This window comes from Podarcis bocagei (assembly GCF_964188305.1).
Source record: "Podarcis bocagei genome assembly, chromosome: 1".
NCBI classification, from domain to species: Eukaryota; Metazoa; Chordata; class Lepidosauria; order Squamata; family Lacertidae; genus Podarcis; species Podarcis bocagei.
The window spans coordinates 54879657-54905851 of NC_138125.1; the positions used below are offsets into that span (position 1 = coordinate 54879657).

At 41.2% G+C, this 26195-nt stretch overlaps 2 protein-coding genes across 5 annotated transcripts in view; one reads left to right on the top strand and one right to left on the bottom strand.

The window, feature by feature from the left end:
- Nucleotides 1-8038, top strand: part of ALX4 (ALX homeobox 4) — a 77497-nt gene extending 69459 nt beyond the window's left edge. For both annotated transcript variants that reach the window (XM_081165734.1, XM_081165735.1), the window contains exon 4: nucleotides 1971-8038. In XM_081165734.1, the coding sequence (XP_081021860.1) occupies nucleotides 1971-2294 (324 nt within the window). In that variant the 3' untranslated portion in view covers nucleotides 2295-8038. The remainder of the gene's footprint in view (nucleotides 1-1970) is intronic.
- A 5619-nt stretch (nucleotides 8039-13657) lies between these two features.
- The window catches only part of EXT2 (exostosin glycosyltransferase 2), an 83045-nt gene continuing 70507 nt past the window's right edge, over nucleotides 13658-26195 (bottom strand). For 2 of the 3 annotated variants that reach the window (XM_081164672.1, XM_081164671.1), the window contains 2 exons: nucleotides 25166-25248; nucleotides 13658-17881 (listed from right to left, as the gene is read on the bottom strand). In XM_081164672.1, coding sequence (XP_081020798.1) covers nucleotides 17743-17881; nucleotides 25166-25248 — 222 coding nt within the window. In that variant the 3' untranslated portion in view covers nucleotides 13658-17742. The remainder of the gene's footprint in view (nucleotides 17882-25165; nucleotides 25249-26195) is intronic. The other variant, XR_014000942.1, reaches the window with a different exon arrangement.

Consider the following 26195-nt stretch of genomic DNA (forward strand, 5'->3'; position numbering starts at 1 on the left):
CCGTGTTAGATGCGACCGTTATGGGAACCTATCAAAGGAAATCCAAAGCCCCCATGGTGTCAAGCAAGGCTGTGTTCTTGCTCCTATTCTTTTTAACTTCTATATAAACTCCTTAGTCGGAAAGATGGAGGAAGCAAGCACTCATTCCCCAAATCTAAATAATACACCAATCCCGGTCCTTTTGTACGCGGATGATGCGGCACTTATTTCCTTCTCTTGCGTGGGTCTAAGAAAACTTTTACGAGCTCTTACAGAGTATTGCGAAGCTGAACACCTAATAGTAAATTACACTAAATCAAAAATTATGGTGTTCTCCAAGAGAAAACTCCGACATAAATGGAAAATTAATAACCAATCTATTGAGCAAGTAACATCTTTTAGATATCTTGGAATAATTTTTGATGAGAAGGGATCCTGGTGCCATCAGATCAAGAATTCCATTGTAAATGCGCAAAGATCTTCCAGAGCTATTATAAGATTCTTTTACAGAAAAGGAGGTCAATATGTCCCTGCTGCCTCCCAGGTCTTTGTTGCAAAAATACTTCCACAATTGACGTATGGCACCCAGATATTTAATTGTCAAAAACTCAAGTCCCTGGAATCTGTACAAACTAAATTTTATCGTTCCCTACTAGGGTTACCTACCTGTGTCTCTAACACTGCCATTAGGCTGGAGGTTGGCCAACTCCCTATTAATGCCAGGATATGGATCTTGAAGATTCACTTCTGGCTAAAACTCATATTTTTCCCAGTGGGAGTGGCTCCATTGACTCTACTAGACCCGTTCCAGTCTAAATGGAGATTGTCGCTTTATGAAAAATTGAGGGGCCTGGGGCTTTCCTCACAAGAACTCATAGCCTCAGGCTTTGAAAAGGCTAAAATGATGGTGAGCCAGCGAATAGGAGATGTAGAGCTTCAGGACCATATGAGCAAGATAGATAAATATCCAGCTATCCAAGATTATGGAAAAGGGTTTAATCTAACCCCATATTTGCTGGACCTACAAATCGCAAAATATAGGCGGGCGTTTACCCTTACCAGATTTGATGTATTGCCATCTGCCTTACTAAAGGGCAGATACGAGGGCACACCCTATGCTGAACGAGTTTGCCCATGTGGTCTGAAGGAGGTGGAAACGGCTTCACATGTGCTGTTACACTGCGACCTTTACGGGGACATCAGGTTACTGTTTATCTCCCCTATCGTTCAGAAATTTCCAGGTCGATCTGAATCTCAGCGGCTGAAAATCCTACTAGGAGATAAAAACCCAGAAGTAACACTGAAAGTGGCCAAGTTTTCTGCGGCCGCGATCAAGCGGAGGGCATTAGCTGTAAAAAAGTAAAAGATCTGACCCCTGGATAAGCCCCCCCCCTTTTTAAGCCCATACATATACTGTAGTGCATATATGAGTATGTATATGTGTGTGTGTGTATATGTGTATTGTTTTTATGTATAATTTTACAACTTTTAATTGACACCATCATTCCCTTGTAAACTATTGCTGCCTTTTATGTTTTTTTCTTTTTTCTGGTCTATGACCGTAATAAACTATTCATTCATTCATTCATTCAATATGAATTAATTAACAGTGTCTTCAAGCACAGGGTTTTCTATTCCTTGGCTTTTTCAAAAAGCAGAATAGCACAGTGGATAGAGCATATGAGATGTGAAAATTGGCAATTTATGATCTGAAAATAATAATAATAAATAATAATCTCAAGGATGTGAAAACCTCAAGAAGAAGAAAACAAGAGCACCAATGGCCACCAGCACCATCAATCAATGTAATGAGAGACATGTGCTCTTCCCAGATGCCTACACTACTTTGAGAAGGAATTGGCTTGATTCAATACAGAACATCTTAATACTTGGACAACCTCTCCCTGTCCACACATCTTTTCCACTTTGAGAACCAATGGATAAACCACTGCTCATTAACTGATCTTTTCCTTCCTTCTCCCCCATCTCAGATCCAGAATCCATCCTGGATTGGCAACAACGGTGCTGCCTCCCCCGTCCCTGCCTGCGTCGTGCCTTGTGACTCAGTGCCTTCCTGCATGTCTCCCCACACCCATCCCCACACAACCGGAGGGGTCTCCGAATTCCTGAGCGTCTCTGGTCCTGGCAGCCACGTGGGACAGACTCACATGGGGAGCCTCTTCGGCGGCGCAGCCATCAGCCCCGGCATCAATGGCTACGAGCTGAACGGTGAGCCTGACCGCAAGTCCTCCAGCATTGCGGCCCTGCGGATGAAAGCCAAGGAGCACAGCGCTGCCATATCGTGGGCAACATGACAAGGTGCAGTCGCTGCCCTCCAGACACTGACCGAGCAAACAGGGACGATCAAACCAATCCATCCACTCTTGGACCCGATGCAGCCAGTGCCCTACTCAGAGATCTGAATGCAGCACTTTTAGCTATCCTAGGTATAATAGCATTACGTGCATTGCTGTATTTGGAGTGTTTTAAACATGCAGGGGATTTTGTTGTTGTTGTCCCCAACAAACAGGTGTGTGGAAGGAAATAATGGGTGTGTTTACTGCACCAGACAAAGTTGAGTTGTGTGTGTGTGTGTGTGTTCACATGGCATGTTTCCCGAATGCTGTCATTGTCCTGACTTGCCAATGAAAAAGGACACTTTGTCTCCCCTGCTTTCTCTGACACCGGATTTGTCTTTCTCTTTAAAACACAAAAGCTTCAAGCCACACTTCCCAGTTGAGTGCTCTGCACATTTCCAGTACCATTTATTCTCATGCTATGGGCAGTTCTATGATACCTATAATGCCAGAATAATGTGGTTGCTTTAGTTGACGAGTGCCAGACTGGTGTTTGTGTGTGCATGCAAGTGTGTGCTGAGTGTAGGGTACGCTGATTCAACTCACAGAATACCTGTAGATGCCAGGCTGCAACCCAGAGGTTGCCTTGGCAACTGCACTGGGTAAAAAGAAGCAGCTGCAGTCTTGTCTCCCATTTTCCTGACATCTGCTGTATGTAGTGAACAGGACTGCCACACAGCAGGCAGGGGTGGAGCACAGCGTGAAAGGAACAAGAGAAGCCAAGGCCTCTCTCGATTTGGCAAGGATAATAAAGGTCCCAGGCAATCTCCATGTTGTGCTCTGGCAACCCTACCACACAGGAATCTGGGTTGATCCAAGCAGCAAACCAAGGGCTATGAGAATGGCACAACTCAAAGCGACGATATTTGTGCCATCTCCTGTAGTAGTGGGGCCTGCATCCTTGTAGGGGAACTGTGTACCTATTGCCAAGTATGATAAAAATCTATCACCAAAACAGAGAACAAAAATGGGCACAGATTTGCGTAACATTTGCATGCGCTAATTTATAATGCAACTTAGAAACTATAATTGAAATAGTAATAATTTTAACAATAATTTTATTATTTATACCCTGCCCATCTGGCTGGGTTTCCCCATAGAAATGCAGTGCATCTAACCATAGTGGGGAAGACTGACCAAGTGGCCGGCGTGCCTGCTGGGTCTGCCACCCAGGTGCTACCTGCGGATGGGCAACTTGGATGCCCCTGCTCACTCTCTCCTTAGGACTCCTTGTCTCTAAAACAGCCTTGGACCAGAGATAGGACCACATCCTGACAGTCCTTCAAATAAGTGACTGTTTGCGTGCCATCCAGAGAACTTTGTTGCATGGGCAGCATAGAAATGTAGGAAAATAAAGGAAGAAAATCAACATAAAGTAGGATCCATGGCCCACCCTCTTCCATCTTTTGCCCTGCTTTAGAGCTGAGGAATGAAATTAAGCTGTGGGAGCTGCTACCATCAATAAATGCAGTCCAAAACAAGGTTCTGACTACTGACCTGAATAAAGAGCAAGAGTGCGACAAGAGTGTGGTCTACAAGAAAGAGAAAATCCTTCTCCTGTCTTCTTGCCCAGGTGACATGGCTAGTACTACAGAAGGCCAAAGAACATGGTTTTCCCTTCCTATATTATTACGGTCACAGGCTTCTGACCAAGAAGAGGAGATAGATCTTCATGATTACCAGAACAAGTGCCTTCTTTAAACAGTATTCACAATTCCACAATCCACAGCCTAGCTCAAAAAGCAGTCTTCCTGGTGTCCCCTTCCATTTGTACTGACTTAAACCACCACATGAAGATTGCCCATGCCATGTATTGGAGGAATAAAGCTAGAGCTTGTTTCTTTGGTTGGAAATGCTCTTGCTTTCAGCTCAAAGCTTTTAGCAGACATGGACCCACCTCGTCACTCCCATTCATCAGGATGGTGGCAACTTCCCAGTTCCCCTGTGGTTGCTTTCCTTATAGATTGATCAAAGAAGATTTGGATCGAGTCAGCTGAGATTCCGCCCAACTCAGCTATGAATACGTAAGCTGATTTTTAAACAGTGTTTAGGTTTTGTGGTTTCTTAAGCACAGAGCTACATATCCATCAGAGAAGAGAAAGAAGGAGGTTTAAACCGCCTGTCTGGTTTTTAAGAGGGTGTTTACTGGGTTTGGTAGCTACTGGTTTCCCTTCTGCCAGTGAGCAGCTGCTATACAGGCACAGAGATTTCATTTGGGCCTCGTCACAAAAGCAAGACCCCCCTCAGTGATGCCTGGGACACAAGCACACACCTGCCTTGTGGCTCACATGTGGCTGTGGAATCACAAGCATTTGCACACACTCTGGCCTGGAATGGGAAGGATGTCGGCAGGAATTCTTACAAAAAAGTCAGCTCATCAACCACAAGGCTTCTTGGTCTTCAGTGCACATGGGTTCTCAGGAGGAAAAGTTACTGTAAAATCTGAATTGGGGGGGGGGGATTGGAACTATCCTATTTGTGGAGCAGAGGTAAATGAAGCAGGGCCTCCATTTAGAGATGGGGAAGCCATATGTTCCCTCACCACCATGTGATCATTCCACATGATCATCTATCCCTCTAGCCATTTTACTAGTTCTACACATTTAACTGTTGCAGAAATAAGTGTGCCAGACTAAAAACATACAATACCCCCCACTCTCTTTTTTCAGGTGTATGTATGTAACTTCTCTTATTTGTCTATAGTGATGATGTCACATGCACTGTCCAATACATGCCTGTGATAATTCCAGACCCACATTTTACAATAAGCCTTACAAGGATTGATACTCTACCTGCAGAGTTAAAAAAATGGGTTTTCATGTTGATTTTAGTGAAAATGCTAAGGACATCACTAGGACATACTAAGTGTTTCTGCTGTGTTTGGATCATGCCTTGTGCATCAAGGGCTCGGAAAACACAACACCCATCAGTAAAAGTACAACTTTCAGAAATGACACCTGTGTTCTCCCAGCAACAAATACATAACAATGTTGCATTTGTTGTGGCACAAACAACTTATCAGGGATAAGTGCTCTCATTTGCCCCTCGCCACCTTTTAAAGCTATGAAATCAAGGTCCCACACACACTTTTCTGGCATTGATAGTGTTCATTCCTCTGAATGGTGTTGGCCTGCCCGTGGTCAGTCTAACTGAAAGGGTACCTGAAACAAAATAAAAAATTCCTTCCAGTAGCACCTTAGAGACCAGCTAAGTTTGTTATTGGTATGAGCTTTCGTGTGCATGCACACTTCTTCAGAAGGGTACCTTTGAGAGTTGTACCTGGAACTCTCATGCAAGAAATAATGTGCAACATCCAACATTGGTCATGTCCAGAACAGATCCACTGAAATCAATGGAGCCATTCTGATGATGACAAATGCTAGCTATCACTTAATGTGTGTGTGAATGCATAAGTAATATTATCCATGCTTAACCATGTTTTTGTGTTCCTAAGTGTGCATACCTAAGAGAATATATTGTGGGTGTGGGTGCTGCCTGTGCAAGTATGTTTATTGTATAAACAGCTAAGTTTGCCATCTCTTGGGTGGAGGATAGGATCTCTCATGACTAGCATTCTGCCCAATGTGATTTCAACTTTTAGTTGGGAAGCTAGGGTGGGGGAGAACTCTTTATCCTCCTCCTCCTCCTCTTCCTCCTCCTCTTTAGCTGCTGCCTTAGCTTTCAGCGTGAAATCTGCAGCTCCAAAAATGGTCATATTACTGGACGCTAACTTTGAGGGGTACATTGCTGTATGTATAAGTCCTATTCACGAGTTATTCATGTGCAGCACGTTACCAAATGTGCTTCGTAGCAGAGCCAGGCTTTTTAGCCCTGACATCATGCATATGGCTGCCTGTGGTGAAACCCAAACATGCAAACTCCTGTTCACATGTAGAGGCACTTGCACAACCAAGCCAAGCTCCCATGTTGGGGTTACTCTACAAGAAACGGTGTACGACGTGCAGGTGTCTCAGGGAAAAGACACAATGCCAGGGTGGGGCTAAAAGTTTGGGCTCCACCCCAAGGTCAATGTGGTGACTCCTATAGGTGAGCAACGTGCCATTATTTTGTTGCTTTAGAACAGCGAGATGGCCAACTCTAGCTGCGCACTGCAGACCATACATGCATGCAGTGGTGTACAAGAGTGTGGTGTGAGAAGTCTGTGTGCACAAGAAATGTACTGTATTTCAAGTGTACTTTGCCTAAGACTAGGTTTGCTTGAAGTCTGCTGGTCACATGCTGATGTCAACTCCAACGTGGCTTTGTGTATGAACGGTTCAGTTTATATCTAGACTGTACCTCAGCAGATCCTTCAGAAGACATTTCAGGATAATTGGAGGAGTGCTGTGGGCCATGCACTGAACTGTTCAATGCAACATGTACACATTCGTTGACTAAGTAAACTCACCCCTAAGGACAAAATAAAACATTGTGGTCTGAAATGGAGCTGCTGCCAAAACCAGCAGCACTCTGCCAAGCCCTTTTCCCTCCTGCCACTTATGTTGAGACACGTCTTTGCCACTGCTCTGCCTCATTGGCTGAGACTGGGATGTAGGCATGGAAATGACATGGCCATCGCAGGAAAAGCCAACACAGGGCTGCCATTTTAGCGGCAGCCTAGAGTCTAACATAGCTTGTAGTTCTAACAAAAAATGTAGCCCAAGCAAGAGAATTCCATTAATGCCAGCCCTCCACAAGAGTGCTCTGCCTGGTTTTACTCTGTGTTGGACATAAATGAACTCAGGAGGCTTTCTGGGGTCAACAATTAGATGTTCTAGGGACAAATCCAGTACCCTGAATACCACCATGGTCAAGAGGGCTGTTTTGATGGAGCATTGGCTTGCTCTCCTTCCCATGGTAACATTATCTGCTGGCCAGAGCAACAGAATGTAAGCTATATGAGCATTTGGCGCGAGGGGGGCAGGATATTCCTATGTCTTTCTTCTTCTTTTGGATGGTGTATGCTAAGTTTTCACAGTACGTTGTAAAACACTCTGAAAACAAACAACAGTGAAAAAGGTAGCTTCCTGGAAATGGTTGAAAAATGATCAGGCAGACACAGCCGCTGAGAACTCCATGTTTATTTTGCTGCTTTGACTGACATAGCAAAAAAGCAAACACTTGGAATTAAAAAAAAAAGCCCAAATGGGAACTAGGGCAGAGTTAGGCTGAACAGATGAAAGCTTTTGATTGCTTTCAACTTCATGGATGGTAGTGCAGGGAAACCAAAGTGTGACTTCCCCCCCCTCCCCACACACCAGTTGTGACCCTTTACCGCAAATCCGGGTACAGTATTACCCAAACCAGTACTCCTTCCATGAACATAGATAGCGCTAGGACTTTTATACTACTGATGTTGAAGGACAGTTTTCAATGTATAATAATATATCAGATTTTTTTGGGTGTGCAGTGTTTGAAAGCGAGAATGGGAGAAAGATCGCAAGAAAACAAACCTCAGTCAATATTATTGTTGTAAGATATTGTAACCTTGTATAAATGCAACTTTTTTTCCCTTTAGCTTTATGGCCTGGGGCAGAATATATGAAAATATACATTCAAAAATGTTCAAGAATAAAATAATGGAATGGAAAAAAAAATGCCCACAAAAATTGCAGTGTGAGGTTGTGCCATACAATTTTACTGCCTATACAGATATGTACTGCAAATTCATTACATTGTAATATTAAAAAAAGAACAAACTACTTTGAATCTTGTTTTTCTGTTGCTTCTGCTGCTGCTGTAAGGTATTGCACTTAAGACTTTTCTCTCCCTAGAGTTGAGGGTGGGAGAGAAACAAAATCCCTTAGAGCTACAAACAATATTCAAACAGAAAGATAGTTGCTGGGAAAAGACAGACAAACACCCAGAGCACAGGCAGAAGAGATCCAAATAAGTATTATTTTTCTTCTTCTTTGTTGCCATAACCATCTCTTCTCTGCTTCTAACTGAAATCTGTCTATTTTGTGCCTGACTCATGGCAGATGAAATGCGATCGGAGGGGGGCCTCCAAAATCTCACGTTAATTGAAGTTGGCAAAAAATACTAACAGTGCCCTTTTGAACTGCTGACACAGAGCAGAATGGATTAAACAAGGCTAGATTAACAACAGGTGGCAGCGCACAGCCTCACTGCCTCTAGAGATTCTTGGCAGCCAAGAGGCAGTGACGGGAACATCCTGCAGGCAAAACATGAGACATCCAGTGAGTTGAGAGGCTGCTGGTAGATGGACCAAAGACCCGAAAGCAGAAGGAGAAAAGTAGAGGATGATTTTGATGCAGCATTGGTGCTCACAGGTTTGCATTTTGAAGTGCATGTGCACATGGGAAATTAAGTTGGGAGTGGTTCTCCATATAACTTATTAAGGGATCAGTCTGTGATCAGAACCCAAAAGTGATCTAGGTTTCTATTCAACAGATGCTCACTTGAGAAGCGCCACAAATTACCAATTCTGACATATGTTTTCCTTTGGGTTTCCACTGTGAGCTCATGCTGGTTGGTGTCATTTGTTGGGCAAAAGAGAATGGCAACCTGCTCATTCTTGATCTCTCAGTGGCTTTTGATATAGTTGACCTGTATCCTTCTGGGAAGGCTCTGAGAGGTGAGGATTGGGGGTAGGGGTACTGTACCCCAGTGGTTCCACTCCAACCTTCAAGGCCATTTATAGAAAATAGTTATGGGAGGAGCCATATTGTTTAGTGACATGGAAGTTCTGGAGATGCTTAGGATTGAACCTTGAACCATCTGAATGTAAGCAAATGCTTTACCATTGAGCTACACCCATTTTCTGTTGTTGTGGTGGTTGTTGTTGTTCAGTTTGCATACTGCCCTTCACCTGAAGATCACATGGTGGCCAAAACATAAACATACACAATGAGAACACACATAATCAAACAAACCAATAACCCCTCTCCCACAAGTTACAGGACAGCCAGCAGGAATGCTTCTCTACATAGTAGGGATATGGCAAATAGATAGTGGTACTGAGAGTAAGCTTGGTGCAGCTTGGAGATCACAATGGAGGATGTGTTCAAGCTTGTGCTTACTACTACTACTACTAATAATAATAGCAATATGTCACCTGACTGGGTTGCCTCAACCACTTTGGGTGGCTTCCAGCAAAATCTAAAAGGACAAAGGAAGCAAATATCTGGCAATGGGACCAGGTAGTTCCTGAACTTACACGAGATTGTGTAACATGTTTTCCTTCACACCCTTGCCCCTCACATGGTAGCTGACTTAAGAGTTCGCTGAGCTGAGCTGTGCCATTCTTAGAATAGGCCACTGTACTGCCCAGTCTAGGGCTGCCACTTGTGGAGGAACCAGCTCCACATTGCATTGCTTGAAGGTCTTTCTGTTTCTCCCATTCCTGCAAAACCCTGTAAAGGATAGAGCATTATTGGGTTCTTTTTACATAGAGATGTGTTTAAACAGCATAGTAACTCAAAGCAGTTCTACTGTACTTTATTCCATAGACTTGCTTTGAACAACGTCTTCGAATTTATTGGGTGAGCATAGTGAAGGGGTGTGAAATGTATCCTGCTCAATTTATGTTTGTTCATACAAAAAATAATAATACATTGACTGCAGGGACAGGCAGGTCATCTGAATCCCCCTATAATTGCAGAGCAGGAGGGAGAGGTGGCAAGGGGAAATGGATCAGGATGTATATCAAAAAGAGAAACCCTAAAGGCTTCTGGGTTCTTTTCTCATTACATACAGGGAAGGAGCTGGCCAGGTCGGGACACTGACTGCAGAATACAAAGAGTCCACACAGCTGTTGAATTTTATGGCTAGAAGATTTGAGAGCTGTTTAATAGGCTAAACCCATTTAGGTGTGAAATTTCATCATGGAAAAATAATGTTTAATAAGCTACTAGTTCAGCTTTTTCTTCTTTACATTTTCCTTTCAAAGATGAGTGGTCTAATCTTTTAATAATACAGAACAATCATTGCTGCTTATGAGAAAGTGGCAAAGGCATCTCTTTATGGCCATATGGAAACCAGGTGTCAAGGTGTTACTTTTAATCCAAGACAAATAAGAATTTGTTGGTTGTATCCTTCCTCTTCCATCTATTGCCAGCTATTTATCTTTAGATTGAAAGTTACTGATGAGGCAGACAGGCTCAGGCCATTAGCCTCTTTGTGCCCTTCTAGGCTTTACATCTCTTAGGATTATATTTAGCTCCAGTGCGTGTGCATCTTAAAAGGAAAGGTGTCAGTTTTTCAAACACCTGCACTTTTCACAACAGAGGCACTATATCAAAGTAAAAAGCCATAGCATTAAAAAGTCCACGTGAGTGCAGATAACTTAAGGAGGGTTCTATGAATGTTGACGTACAGAATATAGTAACTATAAGTTCTAGTTATTTTATACATAGGTAATTAAAGTAATCCGGAATTCTGTATAAATGATGGGAAGCACATTTGACTTTAAACTTCTAGAAACCACAGATATTTGCAGCTCAGACTCCTGTTTTCTGCAGACCCACATAAAAGCCATTATAATTTCATCTCCTACATTGCTCACAGAATTTTCACTTTATTTGCCAGTCTGAGCATTTGCACTGGAAGATCCAACTTCAGATGTAGCTCTAAACAAGGAGCCGTACTTTTGAGATCTTAATGATCCCCAATAGGATCTCTGTTGGGAATGTTCAAATGTTAACATTTCAGGCTCTATCCACTGCGCATGTAGTGTGGCGGCGCCACCGCTCCAAGCAAGGAATCAAGGTGCTATATTATTTAAATTGATACGAAGGGCAACCAGAAACTGAGATTCTGCATTTCTTATGTCAGCGTTTGTTTGCAAGAACAAAAGAAATAAATAAACATGGCCAGTTACTAAAATTAAATAGGCATAGTTCAGGATCAGGGGCCCATCAATCAAGTTTAAAATTACCATTTCTCACTGCATTACAAATGTTCACTGGTTTTGTAGATTGCCCCCTTTCTCTCGTGTATTCTTAAGGTAATCTACTACCACTGATGTCTCAACTTACCAAGAACTATAAAAATGGTCTGACAGAAGTTAGGTGGTGAATGAGTTAAGTATTTCTTAACTCCTTCTTTCTTCAAGTAAACTGACAATCAAGGCAAATGAGGATAAAGTCAAGGACATTCGGAGAGGAATTATTGGAACCAACTCCGGAAAACGAAGCTGGCGAACAGGGGGCCTCTCTCCATTCAGAATCCCTTCTCAGAAAGCCTGCTGGAATTTCTGCTGGGAATACCTATCAGGGCTGTGCTGCGTTTCCTCCAGTGGATTACGCCTCAGCCACCACCATCACTGCTCCATTTCAACTAATTGTCTCAGATGTTGCCATTTGTTATCCCCTTAATGAGAAACACAACTTTTCCTTCACAGCCACCGCCGCAAGAACCTGGCAGGCGGTGGAATCCTGAAGCTCAGCAGATGTAGGACTGTAAAACAGTGGTGAGTTCAGAACTGAAATTACACAGAAAAGGCAAGAGATTCCAAATAGCTTCAGACTTGAGGTAGGCTGAGAGCAACACACCAATCATAAATACTAGTGCTTTGGGCCATAAAGGGCAGCCATCTTGGTTCATGCTTTCTGTGGCATTGAGTAGGATTCAGTCTATTGTAGCTTCTGATCTACTCTCAAGGAGAACATAACTGGACTACCTCAGATTTCAAGCATGCTTCAAAACTACAGTAATGAATGCTCCAAATGCGTGTATAAATTATAGCTTTTGGGAAAACAGAATCCTACCCCCTCCAATGTATATAGCTCAGCTTAACATGCTGTGGCGAGGAGATTCAGAATGCTGAGGGAATGTCAGTATAGTTTGCAGTCCCAATAAAAAGGTGAAGGAAAACCATCTCTGCCCCTGCTTTCTCAAGTTGAGTTCTAGCAATTATTTGTATTTTCTTATTTTTCTCAGCTCCTTAGAAAACGAGACTTCTGCAGTTTAACTGAACCAAATAACATACATGTCTGTGGCACTAGGTTACATTTTCTTTTAATGAAATGACTCTAAAGGAACACAGAAACTATTGTTTGAAAAGGGACGATTGCTATGTCCAAGACCGTGCAGGCTTTGAAAAATACACTAATCACATATACCCCCCTCTATATTTCTGTTTCCTCAATTGGCCTTGCTTTTCTCATCCTCTGATCAACTTCTATCTTTGAGCAAAGTACAGGCAAGCAAAACAAAAAACAAAAAACAAACCCTTGGATTTAAATTATGTCCCACCAACTTCAATACTGTTAAGTATCAGAGAATGTGGATTTAAAAATAAACTAAATGGGCTTTAATTCGTGTGTTTCCTTTTGAGGTTAATTCATTTCTAGTGTTGATTGTGAATCGGTAGGGAAGGGAAGTTAGAATCACATTAACACTATAGATTACATACCCATGTTTGGAAGTGCAAAGCTGAAGTGACTGTGAGTATCGCACACTGGTTAAAAAAAATGAGGTATGTGCCCCAAATCCCAGGTTCACATGTTAGTTTAGCCTGTAGTCAGGTGAGGTGGCCCTTTGACAAGCTACTGCCTCTCAAACCACAGCTCCATACCTGTAATGTAGGAGCGGTGAAATGATGGCTCTCCATTTAATGTTCGCCACCAATTCCCATCATATCCCATGGCTAAGGCCACAGGGTCACCACCCCTGCTGTAATGGGATACTGGCCTATTTTACAGGGTTTGTGAAAGGATTACAGCAGTACCTTGCTACACCAAACAGCTAACAGAAAGAAAGGTCCATCTACCTTGTATCTACTTTGTATGGTTTTAGTTTAGTTTTAAATGTATTTGCTGTTTTTGTGTTTAACAGTTTAATATTATCTGCAGTGCACATCACATTGAGACAGTTGTTTAAAAGTTGATTAGAAAATAAATGATGATGATGATGATGATGATTTCTAACCTCCAACCCTGGGATATAATGCCAGATGAGCTGCCACCCGAGCCTTATATGGTATACCACGTTCTTCAAGACCCTCCGTTTTCTCACCTGTAGAATAAAAACATCTGCTTCTAAAAAAAAAAGTTGCAGCATCTATACATAATGAAATTATTTGCTGAAACCCACCAGATGCTGGAAAAGTTGATATTTTTAGAAGATTCAGTGTAGATTTTGTGTTTGCTTATGTGTTGTTTTTTGTTTTAAGAATCAGAGTAGAGCTGCTAGAACCCACAGTAAAATTTTCCATGAGTAAAACAGAACGTACACACTCTGGCATATTTTCTTTTAAAATACCCCCCGCCCCCAAATCACAAGTCATCTTTGATACATTGTTAAGATTACTATCCCCTCAGGTTGTACAATCAAGAGAATATATTGACTCAGGCACATTGTATTTACAAATGTTTTAATTTTTAAAAAGAAAACGCATTTACACACACACAGGGGAAAAGTGGTCCCTGGACAATGTCATTAAAGAATGCTAACAGACAGTAGAGGGGGGAAAGGCTTCCAATATAAATGCAGCTGTGAAATGTTTTAGGACCATACCTGTGACACATTTTAATGGTTGAAGACTTTTATTTTAAAAAGCAATCTTCACTGGAACTCCTTCAAAGACAAAGAGTGTTTGTTCACTTAATGCTTCTGAAATCTAGGTGGGTAAGAAAGAGATATTTCAACCTGCTTCTGAATGTTTTCACATTAGGCAGCAGCATATGTGAGTGTACACTCATTTTGCTACTGAGTGTACACTCAACAAGGAGCTGCAGCTTATCACAGCTCCCTGGCAAAAGTACAAACCCATTTACTGCATTCACATTTTTCACTTTCAGATGTGCAGTTAACATTTAGTGTGCACCTTTAAAAATGCCATGTGTGAAGTTAGATTCCATTTGCCAATCAGAATTCCACTTAGTTTATCTTCCGGTTGATAAACCTGTGGCGGTGGGTACAACTGTCCTCCCAGTTATGTACGATTAGCCTTTATGAACATATGCATTAACGTACTACAGCCGAGATACACACATTTAGGGTGATAACATGATGACACAGTAACTCTTTTGGGAACAAAGGGAGGCTCACATAAGAGACTTCTTCAGCATACTTGATTCAATATACAGAACATCTCCAAGCTGTATGGAATCCTGCTTATCCAAATGGGAGATGGATCTTGTAAAACCTGATTCAGCACTTAGCATCGGGTTCTAATTGGAGCAAGCAGTGGAGGAAAAAGAGCAGCTCTTGGACCCAGGATAAGAGATCAATATGTAATATAACAAAAAACATGGGTCAAATGAAAGTGTGGATGAACCCTAAGACTGGACGTCAAGAACTATCAGTGGCACAAAGAGGAATCACCAAGGGTGACATCTTGAAAGGTAACATTGAAACGCCACATTTTCCAGAAAAAAAACTGATTCCATACAGTTGGAACAGGATGATGTTTCAGGTTGGAGATCCTGGTAGTGTATCAGAAACACCTAAAGAATATACTGATCTAGTAACATCTGAGAAGGGAACTAGTAAACCATGGTTGAGATATCCACATCCTTATCATAGCTTAGGAAATGTGGATTGTGGAAGAGGTGAGATAAAGAAGCAGAAACTGTCAAAGATAGCTGGTGGTTAAGTGATGAAACAGATAAATGGATTGGTTATGAAATGAGTCTTATAATGAAACAAAGGTTTATGAATTGTTAAGTGTCTTAAAATCTCTGGCACTTAGGGAACAAATATTCTTCCTTATTTTAAAAATATGTATCTGGTCTTGTTTGTAATTTTGCAAAAAATGGAAAGGAAGTCAGGGTAATCGTTTACCCTAACTTTACACCTAGTTCACACTGGTGGACACAAATACCTTCTAGTGGTAGAAGTATTGTGAAATAATTTTTACAATTAGGAGCAACTAACTGCTATAGACAAACGAAGGCCTTGTGAATGGGGGCAGGAATTAAAAGGGCATAAAACGTTGCAAAGATGGGCATAGATTCTGCAGCAGTTCAGCTTAAAAGTAGAGCTTATCCCAGATAAAGAAAATCAAATTGTGGAACACCAATATATGTAGGATAACTTTTTAAAGAACTTGCACACTGTATTCCTAAGAAAGGAACAGGAAGGTTTATTAAAACTATAGGGGCAGGGATGATAGTTTATAATGAAACATACATAAAAAGTAGTTAGATTGTTGAGCTTAAGTTCTCACTGGTAAAAAAAGAGAATGGCCCACTCTCACTTGCCTTGCACCAAGGAAAAGAGAACCAGTTTAGATGAAGCACTCTTAAACCAGAAGGAAGGAGAGTCCTTTGCCCACTATCTCACTCAGAATAGATGCAAAATTAGTTACAGTGATAAGCCTTCTGCAAATCAGATTCTACTGAAGACTTCTTTGTGGCTCAAAATAAAGCTCCTGGTGTTTTGAAATCAGCGAATCCTCCATCATCTATCATTATTTTCTAGTCAAAGATATAGCAGAGGATGTAATCTGGAAAACTTTAGAAAAAAAATACGTAGGAAAAACCCGTCTTCCCTGATGAACGGAATAGTCTACTTTATAACTCCCTGAGAGTTTGAAGTTGAAACACCCCCTTCCAGCCAGTGTTCTATCAGTATCACCCTGACAAGGAGCAAGCTCGTTTTTCCCCAGAATACTCGGGGGTGGGGGAGAATCTATGCAATTCTCAATTTCTTTCATTCAGTCTCACGTGAGAAGGATGAAAAAGGTTCCTAGTATTTGTCATGCAGCTTGCAGTTAGGCAAACTGCATGAGCAGACACCGTAGAGAAGAGTAACCTCTGAAAACAACAGTGGAGCGGGCTTCAGAGAGATGTGCTAATCTCCCATAATGCATCAAACTGGAACGCCATACTGTTGGTGCAAAGAGGAAAACTCTTTCCTCACCTAGATGAACATAAACGTACGCCTATTATCTTTAGTTTGGGTAGTAGCTGCTGCTGTGCTGGCTCAAGAGAAAAAGAAACTCAACATAAATCAATCTATACATGTTATTCCAATTAACTTCTGGTAAAGAGGTCTGTGCAATTCAAAAGCATGTCTGTTCATTCCTCAGTCCAGCTCATTCTGATGTACCACTTTAACTATTTTGTATGTGCATTCCCATTACTTCCTCCACTGACTGACATCAGATCCCCTGGATTTCAGATAGGAGTCTTTCCCTGTTTTATGTTGAGATGTCAGGATCTGAACCCGTTTGCATGTAAAGCATGTGTTGTATTATTTGTTTATTAGAAATAAACTGTATAAAAAACAAAAACAAACTACAGTAAAACATACAATGTGTTTTCATTAAAAAGTGCCAACAAATTCCTATCTGTGAATAGGTTTGTCCTTCTTCTGGGAAGGCCTACAGAAATAAACGAGGTTTTCATGTAAAACAAGTACAGATGGTTGGTGGCTGACTGCTTTCAAGGGGAAGCACATTCTACTGAACTGTGGTCCTTTATGGGGCAGTGAATGGATTTTAATTATCTTGTGGGCAGTGAATTCTACGTACCAACACTTTGTGTGTAGCTTTGAGATAGTGGCTGGTCAGAAAAGTTTGCTTTTTATTAGCTGTGAATATACTTCATACCTGCACAATCCAATAGAAAAAGTGCATTTCTCTCCAGAAACACGTTTAAGAATCAGAACATGACATCTTGTTTCCTAAGCAGAGTTTCAAAGTATCAACTTTGTTTAGATGCTGCATAGGTCTTGACCACGTGCATCTGAACTGAAAAAAATGTTTCAGCAGAGTAAGAAAAGGGGACTGAGGCTGGTCAAGCATGCAGTCTTCTCTTCTGTGAAAATAAACATGAAATGTGTTCACATTCATGAAGAAGTAATTTGAGTAAAGGAAATGATTTATTCTACTCCAATTGCTATCTCCCCGCCCCCTGTATAAGTCTGTATAAGATTGCCATGCCAATCTTCTTTTCTAATCTTACTCAGCAAAAAACAAAACAAAAAACCTAGCATATCTGCACAAGAGTTAATCCTAATCACAAATCTCAAAGGCTGCATGTAAGCCAGGCTTGCATAGAAGAGAAATGTGGGGTCTATGAAGCAAACGCAGAAAGCAGCTCTTAGGAGAGATAGCACTGTTTTCCATAATAGATTCCACAATAGATTTAAGTGACAACCAATGACCCTTAGAGGAAAAAATACTGTGTGTGTTTGTGTATGTGTAGGATTCTGTATTGTTTGTGCTTAACTCTTTGTCAGAATGTAAGGTCTGTAGAACAAATAAATATTTGCATGGCATTTTAGTAGACCCACATAGCAAGGCGGCGGCAGCATGTGGTTTGATTCTTTGCCCTGTGTTGTCCATGGAAAAAGCTTGAATTGCACCAGGAGTGAGGCACCTCTGCATCCTCTTTGTAATGCACCCAGGAACTCTTCTACAAGGCCTGATGCTCGGCACCAGTCACTGTTTGTGTATTGGATCCCAATATCCAATTGGCCTTGCGTCTATTCTTTACAAGCTTCCAATGTTAGGAAAACTTTTCAGTTTTTCAGGGAAGTCATCTTTGTACAAGACGGGATCTGCCCGGTGTTCCACCACTTTCAGAGGCATGGTCCCAAAGACGGAGGCAAACTTGTTAATGCATTCAGACCTACGGAAAGAAACAATTGCATTGCTTAGCAACAGATCCGTTTCACTACAATATGCTAAGTTTAGCTATGCACTTACTATCCAGCTTACTATAACTTAATCTTCTCTTAAAACACTATATACCGTTAACACTGGGTGCCAATGTGGATTTTTTACATCATTTGCTCTCTTTTTTTACTACAGAGTGGGTACGTAGCTTGGGGGTACTTCTGCATCCTTTGCTGTTGATTGCGGCTCAGATGGCCTTCATGGCACAGAGTGCCTTCCATCAGCTTCATCTGGAGGCTCAGCTGTGCCTCTATCTGGGCAGGGATAGCCTAACCACTGTTGCTGATGCTCTAGTAGCCTCTAGGTTGGATTACTGCAAAGCGTTATATGTGGAGCTGCCTCTGAAGACGATTAGGAAACTTCAGTTAGTGCAGAATTTCGGCAAGACAGTTTAAGCATATAGAACCAATCTTGGCCCCGACAGGACTGGCTGTCAATCTAGGTCCATTTCAAAATGCTGCTTGTGAGCAATAAAGCCCTAAACAATCCAGGACAACAATATCTTGCAGACCACCTCTCCTCATATGAACCAGCCTGAACCCCGAGCTCATCATCTTAGGTCAGGAAACTAGCAACACGAGAACAGGCCTTTTCTGCGATGGCTCCTCATTTGTGGAATGCTCTCCCCAAGGAGCATCACCTAGCACCATCATTGTATTGTCTTTAGGCACCAGGCAAAAACTTTCCTCTATAACTTGGCCTTTGCCTTTTAACTATATTTAGCCTTTTAGAAGTAGGCAGGATGCTTTTAAAGTACAGAAATTTGCAAAGAAAAACCCAACAACCCTCAAATGATTCAAAGGAATACAGGCCTTATAGTATTCCCTCATCCAGAAAGCCCCCTCTCCTATCCACTGAGGTGTATTAGCTCAAAACTGTATTTACACCTCAGATTTTAAGTGCTTTGGTAGCTCACACCTCCAACAGAACCCCCTATTTGCTCTGAGATCTTATGGATAAAGCTTTCTGCTTCCCTAGACCACAGACCAAAGAATGGGCAAGGAATACTGTAACTTTGCTGCCACAGGATTCTAAGGAAAGAGCTTAACGATCACACAGAAGACAAAGCCTGCTATCCCTGACTTTGCACGCCACTTGCTCCTACATCAGGTATACTCCCTCCCTTCTTTTTTCTCCTGTAGCAAATTATCACACTCAGGCTTGGGTAGTTAGGGACTCTCCTTTACTCTCATAATTAAGGTGTGCATCTGTAATCTTAATGTCTGAAGATCCTAGTCTTCCCAGAGCTGTACATCAAATACATGTGGGTGGTGAGCACACAAGTGGGTTCGGAGGAGTCACTGTGTAAGTTGTAGGAAGTGTTAGAATTCCTGCTCCATGACTGCAGTCATGGGATTTTTGTCTATCATACACATGATGGTGTATGTTTTGACTCCACAGAGTGGGAAGTGACGGAGACAGGATGTTTGTGTTACTGTGTTCTGTGAAGTGGGACTATTGTCCTTTGTTCTTTTTCTCTTTGCTGTCTGATGCTAGAGAGAGAGGGAGCCATGTTGCAGTGCTCCATGTGTGTTTTTATGTAAATAAAGTAGATTAGCCAAAATGCTGAGTTGCTGAAGTCTGTTACGCAAACTGCAAACACTCTGTGGAGCCCTAAGTGTGCCAATGTCTATTGACATTGGTCGCTGTGATGTTCGGGCTGAAAAAAACTTTTGAAGCTCCCGAACGATCAACCAGGAGGGAGAGAAGATGCCAGTTGGGCACGTGTCTCTGCCAGGGTCCTAACTGAGTGTAGGACGAGCTCCTGACAGGAAGTACAGTAAAAGGGCCATTGGCACCTTAAACCTAGCAAACTATTGCATGCATTTTCCTACTTGGTCAGATGCACGAAACAGGAGGCGGAGCCTCATACCATATAGGATTTGGCAAAGATGTGAAGCTCTTTGTTTTTTTTTTATATAGATTTTTTATTGCGTTTCTTTTCACAGGTTAACAAATTTGTTTACATGGCAACATACAAGAAACATTTTTTATATATATGTATATGAAGAAAAATAAACAAAGAAAAAAAATATTAAGAAACTTTCCTTAACATCCTTCAACAGTCCTTCAACTTTTGGACCTCCTCACATCCTCTCAGCATTGCATTCATTGTTCTAGCCAGTTCAGCAATTTGTTATCTTGTTTCTCATCTTATTATACCTTTAAATATATTATGTTACCAATTTCAAAAATTTGTAGTTTAATTTTAAGACTCTTAATAAACATAATATTTTGTTTCAAATATGTCTCGTTTTTTCCATCAATGCTTACTTTATCATTTGCTTAAAATAAAATGCAGAAGCATAATGTTTCTTAATCGTGCGCTATCTTAACATTCAAACAACTTATAATGTTTTTGCAAATAGTCCTTAAATTTTTTCCAGTCCTCCTCCATTGTTTCTTCGCTCAGATCTCGGATTCTGCCAGTCATTTCTGCCAACTCCATGTAATCCATCAACTGCGTCTGCCAGTCCTCCAGTGTGGGTAAATCTGGTGTTTTCCAGAACTTAGCGATGAGAATCCTAGCTGCTGTGGTTGCATACATAAACAAGGTTCTGTCCTTCTTTGGCACCTTCCGGTCCACCATGCCCAGGAGAAAGGCCTCCGGTTTCTTAGAAAAGGTATATTTAAATACCTTTTTCAGCTCATTATGTATCATTTCCCAAAAGGCCTTTACTTTCGGGCAGGTCCACCAGAGGTGAAAGAATGTCCCTTCTGCCTCCTTGCATTTCCAACACTTATTATCAGAAAGATGATATATTTTAGCCAACTTGACTGGGGTCATGTACCACCGGTATACCATTTTCATAATGTTCTCTTTCAAGGCACTACATGCCGTGAATTTCATACCGGTGTTCCATAACCTTTCCCAGTCCTCAGACATAATGTTGTGTCCTACATCCTGTGCCCATTTAATCATAGCAGATTTAACTGTCTCATCCTGTGTGTTCCATTTAAGCAGCAAGTCATACATTCTTGAAAGTACCTTAGTCCTTGGTTCTAGTAACTCCGTCTCCAGTTTCGATTTCTCCAACTGGAAACCCACTTTTTTATCCATTTTGAATACCTCTTGAATTTGAGCATAATGTAACCAATCTCGCACCTTACCTTTTAGTTTATCCTGGCTTTGGAGCTTCCAATTATCTCCAACTCTTTCAATCAATTCCCAATATTTTGGCCAATAGGCCTCCATATTGGGCCTTTTTTTAGAAATCTTAGCTTCCACAGGTGATAACCACCTCGGGGTCTTACTTTCTAATAGATCCTTATACTTCATCCAGACGGCAAAAATTGATTTTCTGACAATATGGTTTTTAAACAGTTTGTGAATCTTCGCCTTGTCATACCACAAATAAGCATGCCAACCATACACATTGTCAAACCCTTCCAGATCTAGGACATCGGTGTTTTCCAACAGAAACCAATCCTTCAACCAGCAGAAGGCTGCAGCTTCGTAGTACAACCTTAAATCCGGCAGGGCAAATCCCCCTCTGTCTTTTGAGTCGGTTAGTATTTTAAATTTTATTCGGGGCTTTTTGCCCTGCCAGACAAACTTAGAGATATCCTTCTGCCATTTTCCAAAGCATTCCATTCTGTCCACAACCTGAAGGGTTTGAAATAAGAATAACATTTTTGGCAAAACACACATCTTTATAGCTGCGATTCGGCCTGACAAGGTAAGTTTCAATCTTGACCATATATCCAAGTCTTTTTTGATTTCCAACCAACATTTTTCATAGTTATCTTTGAAAAGATTTAAATTTTTAGTGGACAAGGATACTCCCAGGTATTTCACTTTTTTAACCACACTTAACTCTGTCTCTTTCTGATACCCCTCTATCTCTGTAGGTGTCAGATTTTTAACCAAAACCTTAGTTTTTTGTTTGTTTAACTTAAATCCCGCCACCCGACCAAACTCCAGGATAAGTTCCAAAACTCTTTTTGTGCTAGATTCTGGCTCCTGTAATGTCAAGACTAAGTCATCTGCGAAAGCTTTCAGTTTGTATTGTTTCGCTCCGACCTCTATACCTTGCACCAACTGGTCCTCCCTAATCATATTCAGCAATACCTCCAAAACAGAAATAAATAGCAGAGGGGATAAAGATGTGAAGCTCTTTGACTGAAGAATTTAATCGTAGTGAAGAGAAAGGAGATGCTGTCAGCTGCACATTTCCACAGAGGTCAAAAATTCCCTATTCCCTCCCCACCAGAATTCCAGGCATTCTTAAAGCAATGTACATGTTGTAAACTAGGGTGGATTAGCTGCCAACATAGCTCTTAAAGAGCCACTGTCAGGTTGAATTTGGCTCAGAACAGGCCTTGCAAAAATAAGCAGTTAAGAAACCAAAAGGCATTCTGAAATAGTTCTTGGATTTTTTATTTTATTTTAAAAATTCCCTGGAAACAGGGTTTCCCCTAAAAACAAACAAGCATTCTCTTTACGGTCTCTACAGCACTGATTGTACTTGAGAGCTTGAAATACAACATTACTTTAAAACCCAAACCTGAAACTGACTGGTTTATTTTCATTGTCCAACTGAGTGAAATAAAGTATCCATATTTAATAATATTGGATTTTACCCCACCTCCCCACGGGGTTAGCAGTAAGTAACAGAACAAATTTATCTGAAAGAATATAACTGTTAGAACTCTGATGTCTACAAGGTACCCTGGTAAACTGTGCTGGATGTTTAACATACTAAGTTCCAGTGAGCATGCTAATACAAAGGGTGCAAAAACTCATTCAATGCCAAATAGTGGGAAACAGTTTTATGATGGGGAAAGTCTTAAGTAAGGAATAGGGTGGTGAAAGTAACAAGGGAAGTAAGGGCATGGCAATTATGATTAAGTGGTCAGTAAGCTGAGGGAAGCAAGAAAAAAATGCCATGGAGGATGATGTTCATTGTGGGGTATTAGTGTCCCTTCCATAAGACCACTAGAAACTTTAAAAACTTTTCACTAGCTTGAAATCAACAATACCTATAAATCTGAAAGTTTTTCTCAGTAAGCATTAGGATTGGAAACTTGGATTTCCAAAACAGACAAAAACATAGGTGCTAGGATACTAATTTTGTGCGCAGTATATTCAGTTCGATACCTGCAAAATGAACACACAAATATGTATGAAGTGCACCCCCCTGGTCTCCTTTGAGATTTATTTATAAGAATAAATAAGAATAATGTCAGTACAGCAGCTCTTTTAATATCCTGTATGAAATTAATATCAACTTGATATTTGAGGGAGGGGATCTGCATGATAAAAGCTATTGACAGAAATGAAAATTAAATGATATCCCGTAAACACAATGGACATTACAGCCAAATGTGCTTTCTACCTTTAAAGGTGTGAATGACACATCCGGATCAAATATGATGCATCAGCCCAAAATGATGGGAGAAACATGACTAGTACCACTGAAGCCAGAACAGGCCCATTCACGCACCCAACATTGGATGATTCTCATAACTCTTATCTCATCCAGATATGCTGTGGAAGTGGTGCGGATGAGGAATTTAAGTCTACAGCAGTAGAACCATACCTAAGCCTGAAAATCTGAGAAGCCAGATATGGTAATGTAAGAAGAGCCTGCTGGGTCAGGCCAAACTGACCCAATCCAGCACGCTGTTCTCACAGTAGAAAAGCAGGTGCCCATGGGAAGCCTGTGTGCAGAAGCTGAGCACAACAGCACTCACCCAACCAACCTGCGATTCTCAGCAACCAGTATGTAGAAGCAATATTGCCTCCAAGAAGGGAGGTAGAACACAAAATAAGATCTAAGTCATGGACAAGAGGATTCAACGCTATGATACTAAATTGAAAATGAAGAATACTGTGCAACTAGATCTTGCCTCTGAATCCTCTAAAGTTAGTGCAGTCCTGTCTTAAGACTGCTTGGAAGGAAAGGTTCCTCTCAAAATTAACACAGGTTAGGGCCTGGTTAAAATGTGGAACATAGTGCTACATAGGTGACAGCCTAGTTTGTTCATTGACAAGACTCATGATGAGAGTGTCAGAGGGCCCACACAGGAGGAAAAGGATAAGGGTCATTTCACATTTTAAGTTCCTAAGGAATCCACCCCCTCCAATTGGAAACTATTCTAATCTATAGCATAAGATGTCATGATTAAGTAGTACTTCCTGATGGCTTTTCCTGAATCTAATCCCCTTTTTTCATATTATATATCCTTGTGCCACCTAAAATAACTTATCACCATGCTTGGTGTTTACATTCTTAAATACCTGAAGACTTATACCTATTTAGTAATTTCTTATCGAGGCTATATATATTTGTCTTAATCTCATCTCATAAATCAATCCTTCACACAGCTTGTGACAGTGTCCATTTCACCAGTGATCTCTTAACTTCTCAGTAAAACATGGCGATGGAAAAAGCACAAAGTGAATACAAAATATTTCTATTGTTATAGTTGCAAGGCATTATAAAGGAAGGAGTGTGTAGATGTCTAGTAAGTGTGCTTCAAATAGCTACTTCTCTTCTGATTGGGTGCCCTTCTATCCACAATTACAGAGCTCAAGATTCTGAAATATAACACAATTGGTAATTTGTTTGTACTATAATACTGTTTCTCCCAGTTACTCTCATTTAGAGGTATGAATTTCAGATTATTCTTCATATGCCATACTTTCCCTCTCTCATGGCAATGTAGACTTGACAGTTAAGGCCTGTTGAAATCAGTTCAATACCACTAAACCCTATTTCAAAAGGTAGCAAAATATGATTTTTAATGGAGTCATCAAGGAAGTATGAAAGGAGATATGCAAAAGGGGACCGTGTTTTACTTCTATCCACTTTCATGCTAAAATATCAATGCAGGCTGCACCTCCAAAGCCTTGAGCTCAGATCATTCTCTCTTTCCTATACTCATTTTATTTCTGGTATTCTATCATTCTAATAAGTTCATCGTTTTAATTTACTTGAAACAATTCTATTATTGCTTGACATGCCTTCTTATTAAGCACGAGGATGCCTGTGCTCATATGTGTGTATAGTACATATTCAAACCCAATAGACCTGCTGGGCTCAGGATGCAATCTGCTAGCTTCTCAGCATAAGTAATGGGCAAGTTGTCTCATGCTAAAACAGCCTTTGCAAATTAGATCTGTGTAACCATGTTTTTGTAAATAAAAGCAGTGAATGATTTGGTCCTAACTTCAAAGACTCTTATGGATTAAGCACTGGGAATGGTAAAGGGAACAGGATGGGACACTCACCTTTCCACCATGTGTGTCTGGTCTAGTGATAACCCATCAATAGCTGTGCATTCTGGACATTTGAATTTCTTTCTTGGGGTCACCTGTGCAAAGTCAACACAAGATTGTCACAGCACAAACATTAATCCCCGCGTTCAGAAATGCAGCACAGTGCCCTTGAACATATCTGTACTGTAAGTCAAACCCTCGAAGGGGGGGGGGAGAACCTATGCCACTTAGTTCCATCTGGCCCAGCTGACTGCAAAACTCACAGTGACCCAATAAAAAATGCTTGGAGGGGTTTTGCCTTCTGTAAGTGGAAAGTAGTGGCGATGACAAGCTCCTTAATTCCTGTTTAATGACTGTTTTCTCACTGCCAAGGTCCCTGTATAAACACCATTTGTTCTTGCAGCCATAAGAGCGATGAAATATAGCTTCCCATACTTCACCGTAACCTTAATCCAACAGACACACTTTGCTCACTTAATAGCTGACTGGCAAACTCTGCGAGGCTCTCCCAACTGCACCGAGGTGCCAAATGACTCTGCAGTGCCCTTGCACAGTTCAGAAACTCTCACAGCAAACACACACACACTTTATCTTCTAAGGCTTTTCTAGGAAACACAGCCACCGGTCTGGATAAATGATGATGGACAGGCAGGAAAGCAGACCTTGCTAATTGAAGTAATGCCTGGAGGCCTCTAAATCTCATTCCGAGTTGACACACTTTGAAATGAGCAGACAAAGTGAACATCCAGGCCAAGGAAATGTGTTGAAACATGTCAGGAAATTAATTCAGGGATAAAAGTTCATTTAAAAACTGATCTTGCAATTAACATTCCTGCAATTAGCATTCCTATAAATCAGCTGTTGCCAGTTAAGATAGACAGGGATGGATCGGGTTGGACATGTTTCCCCCCTTTTAATTTTGCTCAGTGATTTGAACAAAAAATGTTTAACTTGCTCTCCCCTCCACCACCACCCCACCCAACACAACATTTGTCTGGTCAGAATGATCACAGCTAATGGGATCAACATCTCCTTATGCAAC